This window comes from Ammodytes marinus (genome assembly GCF_949987685.1).
Source record: "Ammodytes marinus genome assembly, chromosome: 20".
Taxonomy (NCBI): domain Eukaryota; kingdom Metazoa; phylum Chordata; class Actinopteri; order Uranoscopiformes; family Ammodytidae; genus Ammodytes; species Ammodytes marinus.
Window position 1 is genome coordinate 17,176,505 of NC_137224.1, and position 14,636 is coordinate 17,191,140.

The window sequence follows — 14,636 nt, forward strand, 5'->3', positions numbered from 1 at the left end:
AACTAGGGCTTTTCAGACTGCCTCAAAGATGTGTCGGCATCCATTACTAGTCTCTGGTCTCCTACCCAGGAAGGGTGATAATGAGTCGTACAGTAGGGTTACAGCGTTAAATCGCTGGCTGGCACAGCACTGCCAGGAGCAGGGTTTTAACTTTGTGGATAATTGGTCTTCATTCTGGAACCGCTCTGACCTGCTGAAAGCAGACGGCCTCCATCCTAATGGAGAAGGCGCTGCTATTTTGTCTAGGAATATAGAAGGGTACTTGAATCGCGATTGATATAGGGATGTAATACCCAGCAGGTCGCAGGTTGTACATGAGCCTGCTAGTGCGGAGGTGGAGTCTATTAGCTTACCTACCATGTTAAACGTAATGTTAAATCATGAAACTGTTAATGTGCTTAACCATAACATTCCTCCTCATGTTAGCTCCTTGACCGATGGCTTGGTCTACGGCATCGAGACTGTGTCCCTCCCTCGCCGTGCAAATTGCTTACGGTATCCAAATGTTGCTAAGCACAATAATTTAATTACCATTCCCACATTGGGAGGTGGTAAGCCAAACCCCACTATGACCCTCAAATGTGGGCTCTTAAATACCAGATCTCTTTCTAGTAAATCCCTATTGATAAATGACTTGATTATTGAACATAAGTTTGATATGATTGGTCTGTGTGAAACATGGCTTCAGCCAAACTTTTTTCTACCCCTAAATGAGGCCTCTCCTGCTAATTACTCATACTCCCATGTGGCCCGGGAGACTGGGCGGGGTGGAGGGGTTGCCCTTATCTATAAATCCATTTTTAACCTGAGCTCGAAGAATGACTTTAAATGTGATTCATTCGAAGCCATGGTAATGAGGCCACCTCCTGTAAATAGGAAAAATGGCTTTCAAGGGGAGGGTTTCAATTTGGTGGTGGTCTATAGGCCCCCCGGCCCATACTCACAATTTATAGAACAATTTAGTGACTTTCTTGCTGATCTTATCACCCACTCTGATAAAATCCTAATGATCGGTGATTTTAATATTCACCTAAATAAGGCAGCCGATCCCTTAAGGAAAGCCTTTGTTAATATTATTGATAATTTTGGTTTCAACCAATTTGTAAATGAACCTACTCACTGTGATGGAAACACATTGGACCTCATCCTCTCCCGTGGAATTCCTGTGACGGCCTTAAGTGTTTCTCCTGTCACTTCTGTAGTATCTGACCATTTTCTTATTTCCTTCGAGGTTGCCCTGGATTGCCCAAGCGAGGACGATGGAGCAGTGGTAACCACTCGCCATATCGGTGCGTCAACTATAACAACCTTACTGGATCAACTTCCCACGGTCCTGGCCTCCTTAGCACCGGTGACCGAATCTGTCGATAGCCTGACAACTGCGCTGAACTCAACCCTCTCTACCCTCCTGGATTCTGTGGCACCTCTCTCTATAAAAACCAGACGAACGATGAGGGCTTCTCCCTGGTTTACGGACCACACTCGGGCTCTGAAAAATGACTGCAGGAGATTCGAACAAAGATGGAGAAAATCAAAACAAGAGTCCACTTACCGGCCTTGGAGAGATAGCGTCTCAATCTACAAGCGTGCTCTGAATGTAGCAAAGAAGGCCTATTACTCTTCTCTTATTAATAGGAATAAGAGTAATCCAAAATTTTTATTTGACACTGTTGCCAAACTTACAAAAAAACCGCAATCATCAAATCGCTCAATCCACACCGCGCAAAATTTTATTGACTATTTTGATAGTAAAATTACAAATATTAGAAACCAAATCAGTTCCTTTGGTACAACGAATTGCACGATAGCTGCGTGTAAGCGTAATATCGGTTTATTTAATAACTTTGAGCCTGTTCCGTATGAAGAACTGACTCAAATAGTCAAAAACTCAAAACCAACGACCTGCCTCCTTGATCCCTTGCCTGCCAAATTGTTCAAAGAACTCTGGCAAACCCTGGGTCCTACAATACATGATGTTGTCAACCTTTCATTAATGACTGGTACTGTTCCCACTTCCTTTAAGGCTGCTGTGGTGAAACCCCTTCTCAAGAAACCCAATTTGGATCCTGATGATCTGAGTAATTATCGCCCAGTGTCAAATTTGCCTTTTTTATCCAAAATACTAGAACGTGTAGTGGCTCAACAGCTCTCGGATCACTTGACTAGTAATCAACTTTTTGAACCATTTCAGTCTGCCTTTAGGGCACGTCACTCGACTGAAACCGCGCTCACTAAAGTAGTTAATGATACTCTGTTGATGATGGACTCCAATACGGCCTCGGTGCTTCTATTGTTGGACCTCAGTGCAGCATTTGACACCATCGACCATGTCATACTCCTGGATCGTCTGGAAAACCTGTTTGGCTTTACAGGGCCGGCCCACGATTGGCTGAAATCATACCTATCCGGTAGAACTCAGTGTGTCTCCTACAACAACAGTACATCCATATTCACTGACGTGAAATACGGAGTACCTCAAGGATCTGTTCTTGGACCTCTGCTTTTCTCTTTGTATATTTCTCCGATTGGTAACATTATTCGTAGCTTCGGGGTCAATTTTCACTGCTATGCGGATGATACTCAGCTCTATGTCCCGGTAAAAGTTAATGATGTTACTCAAATCGCTAATTTAGAGGCCTGCCTATCCGCTGTTAAAAGCTGGATGTCGCAAAACTTTCTGCTCTTAAATTCAGAAAAAACTGAATTGTTATTAATCGGTCCCGCACACGTTAGAAATCAGCTTGAGCAACTGACAATTAATTCCGACAATTGCGTTATCTCTCAAAGCTTAACAGCAAGAAATCTTGGTGTTAAGTTCGACTCCAACCTGTCCTTTGATCAACACATCAAAGAGATTACCAAAACTGCGTTTTTTCACTTACGGAACATATCAAAAATACGATCCAGTCTGTCCATAGCTGATGCGGAAATATTAATACACGCCTTTGTATCTTCTCGGCTTGACTATTGTAATGTACTACTGTCTGGGTTGCCCAGGGCAAGTACTCGAAGCTTACAAAAGGTACAAAATGCTGCGGCGAGGCTTTTGACCAGAACTAGAAAATATGACCACATCACCCCCGTTCTTGCGTCGCTCCACTGGCTTCCGGTCCATGTCAGATCCGACTTTAAGGTGCTGCTATTGACCTATAAGGCATTAAATGGGCTTGCACCTTCATATTTGTCTGATCTAGTTGCGCGATATGCCCCATCACGGGCACTACGGTCTACGACTGCAGAGCTCCTGTCTGTCCCCAGAGTTAAGAAAGCTGCCGGCAGCAGGGCTTTCTCGTATCGAGCTCCTTCCTTATGGAACACACTCCCGATAGAGATCAGACAATCTGAGTCTATCGAGGTGTTCAAATCTAAACTTAAGACTTATCTCTTTGAATTAACCTTTGGTTAGCGCTCGTCCACCTCTCTGCTGGCGCGCGGTCGGTGGCGGGTCACCCTGTCTGGGGTCGGTTCTCTAGCCTCTGCTGGGGGGGAGTTTGCTCCGGGGTAGGTGCCGGTCTTGTGCTGTCCCGGTGGGCTGTCCTGGCCGCTCGGGCTGGGGCAAATTGGCGTCTGACGTGGGCACCGCTGCTGGGGGTGGGACCATGCCTTGCCTCTGGACAGGCGGTCGCGGCGGCCTCCGGGGCTTGGCTGGGTGGTCGTGTCGGCTGACGGGGTTGGGCTGGGGGTGGGGCGCTGGGGTGGCGGCGCTGCCTGCCGCTGTCATTGGTGTGCCCTGGGCTGGGGGTGGCCGGGGGGGTGGTGGTGTCGGGGTGCGTGCTCAGGCGTCTGCAGTGGCGCCGTGCCACTGCCTGACTGGACCGTTGGGTAGGGTGGAAATGGGGCATCGGGTGCAGATTGTGTAATTGGTGCACTGGTAGGTGGGTACTGCGATGTTTTTAATCGTTTGACGCGGGTGATAGAAGCAATCTATGCAATTTGCGTTTTAACTGTTTTTAAACTGTTTTACTCATTTACCCCTGCCTGGCGGTCAGCCCTGTGGCGTCGCTGTTGGCGTCTGTGTTTCGCTGCCCGGCGTCGGTGCTCCTCCGGCCCTTCCTAGCTCTGGGTGTGCCGATGGCGGCGGCGGATGCGTCGCGCCCTTTGTGCCTGGCACCTCTGGCCTTGCCTCGTGGGCTGGGCATGGCCGGTCCGGCGGGCCTGAGTGGGGCTGTACGGGCCGCCCCTCCGGGGGATTCGGCAGTGGTTGCTCCTCGTGGCAGCGGTGTATTTGGCTATTTCCCTATTCTATACTCTATTCTCTATCTATGGCCCCGGTCCTCCTCTGGACTAGTGCCGCACTGGGGCGTGCTCTCTGGGGGCGGGGTGCTGGGGGGCAGGCTCTGGGTCTGGGGGGCTGGCGCCGATTGTGTGTCGATGGGGAACGGTAGAGTGTGATCAATGTAATTTTAATGTTAATTGTGTTCGCATTGTTATAGCGTAAATTATTATCACCCTGAGGAGCTGCCTCGGTCTCGGTTTGTCTGGGCCTGAGTACCGGCTGTCCTCCCACTGAGAATTGTCCTGCCGACGCTAATTGCATAACTGATACCATTTCTCTGACATTTGTTCTCTTTTGTTTATCTTCCATGATTGGTTGAGCGTTGCCCCGGGGGTTCTCTCCCTCCGTCTACCAAGCACTCTCCATGCTACTCGACTGACTCCGAGTTCTGTGTGGAATCAGCTGTCCTAGCAATGGATGCTCCCCGTTTGCTACTGCTTCACATCAGGATAGTACTCTTTCTACTCGCTTGCTTGTTCAATCTTTATAAATTCATTTTTGCCTTGCTCATTGGTTGCCTGTCTGTTCTCTTCCAGTTTCCCTTGGTCGTGACGAGACGGTGTGGATCTGGTCCCCCCTCCGGTTTTATCTGAGAATTGGACCATCAACGCGAATGATGTGCAGTGGTCAAGGGCGCCACCTGGAGACGTGGGATGTAATCCCGACGATGGAAACCTTAGTTTTCCCTGGTGGAGACGAGACGGTGTGGATCCTCTGGCTGCATCTGAAGTCTTCCTGCATCCACACTATTCGCACTTTACTTAGTATTACCATGTAATCACCTGGTCAATGATCAAATTCCTTCGTGATTTTCTCTACTTATGACATCTATTGCAGTATGTCCGTCCTGGGAGAGGGATCCCTTACTCTGTCGACTCTCCCTGAGATTTCTTCAATTTTTTTTATTCCCGGTAAAGGGTTTTTAATGGGAGTTTTTTCTCAGCCGAGCTAAGGGTGTAAGGGCAGGGTGTCATTTTGTATCATATTGTATCATATTGTATCATATATCATATTGTATGAAATGTAAAGTCCACCGAGACAAATTTATTTGTGATTTTGGGCTATATAAATAAAACTGATTTGATTTGATTTTGATTTGAATGAGTTTCTTAATTTAACTAATGGCCACTGAGGTATGTGGACTATAGAGATGAATGTCCCCACGCGTGACTGTCTAAGTGAAGACGCTCTCGCTTTCCTAAGTTTGTTCTTCGATGGCGTTTCCCTGGGTAATGAGGCTGCACGAGCATTAGGAGGTAAAGAGTGGTGGATGAAGAATAGTGTAATCTGGTTAGCGCTAATGCAATGTCACCTAATCTGATGTGATGTAATCTAAGCGGGACGCTGCGAACCACTCCGTTCCAGACTGTCAACAATGCAGCAGTGTGTCTGGCGTGTGTGTGTGTGTGTGTGTGTGTGTGTGTGTAATCAAGTGGTTTGCTTGGGCATGCTACGGTAGAGGCAATTCCAACCATGAAATGGAGAATGTTACAGTCACCATTGGGTTGGATGGTTTAGATTTAATCGTTGTGATGATTTGTTTCAGATGACTGAATGACCTGCACATCTGGTTATCTTAGATTAGCACTGGGGGACCAGGGGTAGAAACAGCTTCCTGGCTCTGTCCAACGGGAAAATAAAGCCCCCTAAAAGCACCTGTAAATGTAATCCTTTAACACAAATCTCAGTTGTTTAACACGTACAAAAGACAAACAAACTATTCCTTTATCTCTGGTGTTCCACAAGGTTCAATTGTAGAGCCCTTGCTATTCTTAATTTACACACATTCTGTTGTCTTAGCATATTTAGCACTATACAAAACTACTAAACTAGGAACAGTTATGAGCTGTAAACTACAATAACTTCAAATGCCTGATTTTCGTAGACTGGCCTAATGAAATGTTTTATTTACAAACAATACAAATATATAGTTATTCTTCTAAAAGAGAAACCTTAACAATCTGACCACTAGCGTGTTTTGAGCAATGAATCAACTTATATTTTTAAATAGCTAAAAGTAAAATACACACTCAATATTAGGAAAACTTAATTGTATTTGGACCTAACTCAGAAACCAAGGATGTACTTCTATTTGGATAATGTGCCACTACAAAACAATACATCGGAGTTAAAATAGATAACCAGGTGTATTGGGATGATTTAAATTCATGGATAAGTGGAAACATAAGATGGTTCCTACACACATTTTGTTTAAATTAATCTATGATTTCCCCATGTACAAATGACTTGTATGTACTTTGGGCGGGAAATAAAAAGTGTTCAAAACTGCACAAGATTCACAGAATCAGTTGTTTCCACACATGTACATTCTGCCATTCTCTACATCATCCAAATAACCAAACTGTAGGTTATTGAGTGTATTAATGTGATTAATTTAGTATATTTAGCACTATAGAAAAAGTTGACACCAGAACTTCAATGGGACTCTGCAAAGAGGATAAAGACTTGCAGGAGTGAGATGGGAGAACTTGCTAAAGACAGGCAGAAAGCTATTTGACATCTCAGTGAAGCAGGAAATAACTGAATCCATCATTTGATCACTTCATTGATTCCAATTCTTTTTTGATTTCATGGCCTTCGGGGCTGGAAAAGCCCTCCTTCAGGATTAGGTGCTGTTGTTTTAGCAGTCTGTGTCTCGCCGTTGTACAAATTAGAAAAGCACTTTTCTTAGGCTTGTCTTGGAGGGGGGCCAGTGTCTCTAGATGCCAACTGCATTCCGCAGTCAGTGCAGGATAAAAGCTGAATAAATATTGTCTCTGGTTGGAGCAAAAGAGCTCGGTGAGAGGATCTTTCCACTGTCTCTCTGGGTTTGCCAGGGGGGAAATAAAATGTGTGTGTGCACACAATAGGCTACTGCATGAATAGAGGCCTTCAAAGACACATAGACACACTCTCTACCGTGCACTCACTTCATGACCTATGGAAATGTCATCACTATACACAAATGTGAATTTCAGTCCTTACTATAAATGTACCAAATTCTGCCTCTTTCAATGAAAATGTTAGGGTGATTTTATTTTAAAGGGAGTGAATATGGCAGAGGCAAAACGTTGGTTGAAGGAATTGGGTGTATTGAACAAGCAGCAGAAAATCAATCCATCAGGATTTCTATGACAAATCGGTCAATGGGAAATGTTTGATGTGCATATCCTGACTATTTCTTCAAGACTGAAGCAAGTGTGACTACTATTGTCTTTTACTGGGATGTAAGGAAGAGCCGGGCTGTTGCTGAAAGTGTTCTGGTTTTTGAACAAATGCCTGCATATCAAACACAAAAAAACATAAATAACATGCTACAATTGGTTGTTCTTACTCAGACACTCAGACAATGTGACTGAACTTCCGCTGCTGAGTCTTGTGTTTCAGAAACGCCCAAAAAGCATGCTGGTTTGCATGCTAAAATGGCAAAGGGATGTAGTAGGACATCTGGTTATTTATCGGAATAAACATTCAACATAATGTATAGGGGCATCCTAAATCTTTTTCTACCATACTAAATAGTAGTAAAGTATGGTAGTATGGGTATTGGTGTGCAACATTAGTCATGTTAAACTAAATTTTCACTCGAAGAAGTGGCAGGTGGCTAAAAAGCTTTCATTGCTTTCAAAGGACATTTTCTCTTAATGGGTAGTTGTTATGGGTAATGGGCGCCCTATCCCACCTGCGCACCAACATTTTGTTTTGAGTATGACCCATGATTACAGTATTTTTATTGCAGAGAGGAAGGCTGAACTTAACAAAGCACAACACACCACTTCGTCTATTAAATGGTCAGTCAAAGACAGTTCATGTCTTAATATGCAGGTGTGATTCGGTCTCAAATGTACGCATTTGTGTTTGAGTTACTGTTATCTTAACGGTCAATCCCTAATAAGCAATTCTTGAATTGTGACCTGCCTTCCGATTGTCATGAAGTGAGAAAAACGAGCGTGCACAGACAGACACACACACGCACACACACACACACACACACACACACACACACACACACACACACACACACACACACACACACACACACACACACACACACACACACACACACACACACACACACACACACACACACACACACACACACACACACACACACACACACACACACACACACACACACACACACACACACACACACACACACACACACACACACACACACAGGCACAGAAATGCAGCACACAGAAGTTTAAAAGCCCACTTCCACAACATTAACTTTCCTTTTCAAGCGCAAAGCTTTCAAGGTTAATAGCGTCAACAACGTCGCCTGTGGGAATTGTAGTGACCCAGAGTGATTTAGGATCACTTTGCACTCATGTTACAGCTATACAGGCTGAATCGATTTTCAGGTACGTGCAAAAAATAAATAACAACACTTTCTGCATTTTACCTATACTTATCCATTGACATCCATATCTTTTTCTATGCCTCATACGCTTTCTCAAACTATTTTTCGCAAGGGGCACCGTTCATGGGAGGATGGAGAGAATGACAGGAGAGCAGAGAGAGGAAGTTTCTTATGTGTTAAAGTGAGAGAGGGAGGTTGACCTTCCCGAATAAATAGACTATGTGCTGTGTCACATAGTTGGCAGACGCACAGCTATTCCATCAGCTCCACCATAAATGGTAACGCTCTTAAAACTGCACGGGGAGATAAAGCAGACATTATATCCTTATACCCATCCGCCTCCACTCTTCCACCCATCATACACTGCATCCCTTCAACTACAAGTCCTTACACTCTGTCATCCCTCTATCCAACACTCTATTTAATCATCATTTTTTATCCTTTCATCTCTGTGTCGCATTTACATTAGCCTCTCCTGCCGACCTCCAAGCTAGAGCGCATACAATTCAATGTGAGGCTTTGTGAGCGTGCATTTCAGAGATAGGAAGTAGACAGGGAGGATCTGTTATGTGTCAATGACAGTGTGCGGTTGGGGCGCTGTACTATTAGCTACATACACACTGAATGGTTTGAGAGGTTACACTGTCTGTGTTTGAAGGACATGGAAGTGGCTACACAGTACCTGTTGTGGTTTATATCTCAACAGTCAGGTCCCAGCAGTACATACTATACAGGAATGTTAGTGTGTGTGTGTGTGTGAGGCTGTTCGAGTGTCAGCCAGTGGGTCACTTACAGTGTTACAGTTCTTGGAATGAATTTAAACAGGAGTATGCGGTTGATAGCGTACACATTTGTGTTGATGTCTGTTCAATGGTTTCATTAAGCAATACACGCAAAGCATTATCGCAAAACAATGAATCCGAGATAACATGTTAACATAAGTCTCGATATATAGTTTCAACTGGAAAATAATATCAGACAAAAACTAATCATTTTGATGTAGTCAAACTTGCCTTAACTTAACATAACTTAGGTTCACCATGCTAACTTTGTAGGCTATTCGCTGCCATGCAGGTAACATACCGTGGGCTTTGGCATAGCATTTGTACGGGATATAGCTGCCTGTCACAAGACTACATACTTGTAAAAGGGTTTACATTTTGAGGAGATTAGGGTTTTCTCTATTCTGTTCTATGGTAAATACCAAATAGACCAGTATAATATACCGTTGGACCCTTGGCAAAACATTCTGCCACCTTGCATTAGTGAAACGCCTGTGTTCCTGATATGCATACTGCAGTTTGAAATAATACTCTTGATCCAGATTATGTCATTTACAGTTGCAGTGCTGCCGGATTGGAGTTATTTTTGACTCAAGTATTACTGTGAATGACAACATATCCTCTGCTGTAGGATGCTCACTTTCTGTTACATAATAGTCAGCATAATTTATAAGCACCTTATGTTACTTACTGCCAGCAAAGACATTGACTGGCTTGTACAAATAGGTTGTGCTTAACTTTTGATTAACTATAGAGTGAGTGTGTGTGTGTGTGTGTGTGTGTGTGTGTGTGTGTGTGTGTGTGTGTGTGTGTGTGTGTGTGTGTGTGTGTGTGTGTGTGTGTGTGTGTGTGTGTGTGTGGGTGTGTGTAGGTGTGTGTGGATAATCCATTTACAGAACAGGAGTGGGACTAGAAAACGGGTCAACTTGATCTATAAGCTGTCACACGCAAAAGAGCTGACAACACCATATCTTTAAGTGGCAGTTTTCCCCAAACGCATGCTTTCACATTTAGTAGATGTGATATACAGAAGAGGTGTACGGAGTTAGTATGATGCCAGCAATTATGGCATATTTGATCAATGAATGGTGGTAGAATAAACCTTAACTAAAGTAAAGTGAGAAACCCCTGAAAAAGTTAAACACTTTTGGGGGGAACGCTAATTTTTTTACACTGAATAGGCGGCTGATGTTGCTAAACCGCTGTAGTTGTTGACACGGACAGGGCCAGCGGTTGTAATTCTGCTAACTGTACAGCAAATATCGGCTAATTAGTACATTCTGAAATCTCCAGTTCTAGCCTTGTTTGTGTTTCTTGTCCCAATTAATCTGATCATTAATTAAACAGAAAATAAAAAAAAAGGTTCTTTAACATTCCTTTGATCTCGAAAAACAAAATCATAAAACTACGGGGTTTGGAGATTTGCTAGTAGTCTGTATATGATATCAGAGAGTAAGGAGGGAATATTTTAGAGCAGTCCGACACTGCTAGAGTAGAAGGCAGTACACAGGCATGGGTGAGTCAAGGTGTCTTCTCAGAGGTCTTCTCAGAGGTGTCAGTGTGTGTGTCTGAGACATTGGGTTGATTTCAGCAGGAGGAAACACATCTGAAAGTCAATTATTGAGAACATGGAGGGTACTTCTGTTCTCTTTAATCTGCATGCAAAACTGTCTTTATTTATTTCACTAGTCCTCTTTTAACATGTATTAACTTCCTTTCCCTGCGCCATTACAAAATTGATTTAGAAAAAATTGCAGGTAACATATCACTCCATACCCTGAGCTTTGAGTCTACACAAAGATGAAAAATGTCCTCCCCTTTTAGCCAACGTGTTAAAAGTGCTATGAGGAACTTTTATATATTCCTGAAACAGTCTCATTTTTGCTCTGATGATCATAAATGACATGTAACAGCAAACGAGACCATCAGTGCAAAGCATGCTATTTTTATTAAGTATTTCCTTATGCCGTTGTCATGGGTACACTCACCCAGGGAAATACAGCTGTAGTAGAAAAAACTACAGCTTTTGTCCAAAGGTTGACAAAAAAAAGCTGAAAGCTTGTACATATCCCTTCCATCCATCCCATGCCGGATGAAATGATCATTTTTGCACATTGGACACACCCCCTCCAATCAATGTGATCAAGGTTATCCATTCTTTGCTTTGGAAACACAGTTTAATCATGCCCACAGGACAAAAGAACATTGTATTAAAACCTGAAACCATGTTGTGGAAACTGTATAGCCTCCTGTAGAGCTCCTTAGGCACAGATTCAAAATAATTTTAAACTTGCATAGCACTGAACCTAGATGGTAAGACTAGACTCAATCTAATTTCTCAAGTATGGGAGTTGCAAAGGGCTCACACTTTGTACAGAAACGTTGGCTGGAGGGATGTATGGAAATGGAGAGCCAGCCTGTCCTCCATGTGGATACAATTACAGAGACAAACAGAGGCTTAGTGATCCCCGTGTCTGTTGGATGTCGATGGGAGCTCGCAATCAATGGAGCGTCTCGCTAACGTTTCTCGGCAGCCTGTCTGGAGACTATAGAGGGATCCATGTTACCCAGACCAGGAAAGAGAGAGAGAGAGAGAGAGAGAGAGAGAGAGAGAGAGAGAAGAGCAAAGACTCAAGAGATTGAGCTGAGAGAGATTTAGGAAAAGTGAGCAGTGAACAAAGGTGGAGACTAGAAAGCTATAAAATTCGGTATGTGTGTGTGTGTGTACGGCATCTGGATTTGCTTAAAGGCACTGGGTCAGTGACCAAAAGTAACTCCATGAAACCTGGCCAGGCTTCAGTCTCCCACTACACACACACACACACACACACACACACACACACACACACACACACACACACACACACACACACACACACACACACACACACACACACACACACACACACACACACACACACACACGCACACGCACACGCACACGCACACGCACACGCACACGCACACGCACACGCACACGCACACGCACACACACACACACACACAATCAATTCTTGTGCCACTTACTTTACATGTGTTACAAAACTTCATATGAGTTTGCACATGCCAAAAAACACATCACAATAACCTGTACACGCACTTGGCAAATTGTTTTACGCAGCCAAACCAAACACCTCTCTCATCCGAGGTAAGCTGCATTGTGAAACATGAATTTGCGAAATACACCATTTGTGCTAATTAAATGCATTTTAACGCAAGATGGGAAATTTGTATATGAAGTAGAAGAATGATACTTGTAGCAAAAGTAAGAGCCGAAACCAATCCACCTCCAGTCCTACAGCAAACACCTTGCCTAACAGTTTATGGCACTAAATCATCTCCCCATTTACTGCTGCCTGGATTGTGTTTCCTGGAAATGTTTCTTCAAGTGAACGAAGTATCTACATTTGTCACATACCTCACCAGTGGACTTACATACTACTTTTTTTCTGATACGTCAATTTGTGAGACTTGCCATATCCATTCATTTACAACATTTCCTCAATATGTTAACGTGTGCCAGGCTAAGGGAAATTACGCAACTTTTTTTTCAATACCGTAATTTTTTTTTCGGGAATAGGTCATCTCGGTTTTTCACTTTTTTGTCAAAATCAGTGAATATCTCCTAACGATCCCCTGCTTGAATGTATGCTTTGTGCGCTAACACAAGGGTATGTAAACAAAGGGGGGGGGGGGCACTTTAGCTAGCAACATGACTGTTTACAAAGCCTGAGCTGTGTATTAACATGTACAAGGTACGTAGGCTACAGGTAGCGGATCATGAGGATATATTCACTGATTTTGACAAAAAGGTGATTTTTACAACTAGCTTTCTCCAGAATTTCTGTCTCCACCTTTAACGTGCTTTTTTCTTACTCCACAAAAATCACCCTGATACTGACTGGAGCTGTGCATTGGGTCATATAGAGGGAAACCTAGGAGTTAGGAATTGCAGATTGAAAATGAAACAAATGAGAAAGTGTATGTCAGATGTTTTGGGGTCTTCCTCACCTATTAAATCACCCCTGTCACTGTCTCTCTCTTTATCTCTCTCTCTCCCTCTCTCTCATTTCCGTTCTCTCTCACATGGCTGTTATTACGCTCATATAAACAAAACAAGACCAGAGAGAGACATCAGGCATTCCAGTTTGGGCCTGTGGGAGCTGTATAGCTTACATACTCACGTAGATTGTGAGTCCCAAAACTCTCACTGCATTTCTTAGTATGGCAGCGTTTACAAACAGGTGCACCCCCCCCCCCCCACCCCAGACACTGCTCAGAAAAATCCAAAGAAGTGCCCAAGAAATATTTCAGTTGTTGATCCTACTGCTGAGAAAAAACCTGAATGTACAGCAGATGGTATGAAATACATGCGCAATCACCAAAAAGCAACAGCGACGGAGTCACCAAAGTTACACACTTTTGATTTAACAAGGCTTAACGTTATCGGCCTTTAGTACATTATTGGCTGCCTCAAACATACCGAAACGCACGCACACACACACACACACACACACACACACACACACACACACACACACACACACACACACACACACACACACACACACACACACACACACACACACACACACACACACACACACACACACACACACACACACACACACACACACACACACACACACACACACACACACACACACACACACACACACACACACACACACACACACACACACACACACACACACACACACACACTCACCTGCTCGTGGTACTCGATCCCCATGCTCAGAGTGTTGATAAGGATGGCGATCATAATCCCTCGTCCAAAGTACTTGCTGTCCACGATCTTGCGCATGGTGTCGGACACCAGCCTCCAGAAGCGGACCACCTTGGCGGCGGTCTTGCCCAGGCTGTGCTGCTTCTTCCTGGGCTGCCGACTGTCTCTGCGGTCCCTGTGGTGGAGGTCCTGGGTGAACTCGTAGATGCCCTCGCTGTCCGAGTCCCCGGTGCCCTCCGTGCCTCCCTCTGACTCGTTGGCCTGCAGGGCCTTGGCGCAGTACGGGCAGTTCTCCGGGTCCAATGTCAAAGCCGCCGTCTCCATGGCGCTGCTGGTGGTGCTGAGGTCACGGGCCGACAGCTGGCCGGAGAGCTGGGCTGCAGACGAGCAGGGAAAAAGAAGGTTTGTGGTGTAAGTATGGAAAGTTACAAGTCAACTATTGCAATACCAGCAATACCACTTGAG

General features: G+C 44.3%; 1 protein-coding gene across 1 annotated transcript in view; it reads right to left on the minus strand.

The window, feature by feature from the left end:
- Positions 1–14,636, minus strand: part of cacna1g (calcium channel, voltage-dependent, T type, alpha 1G subunit) — a 161,658-nt gene that overhangs the window by 91,155 nt on the left and 55,867 nt on the right. The window contains exon 9 of the mRNA XM_080048576.1: positions 14,154–14,548. Within this exon, the coding sequence (XP_079904702.1) occupies positions 14,154–14,548 (395 nt within the window). The remainder of the gene's footprint in view (positions 1–14,153; positions 14,549–14,636) is intronic.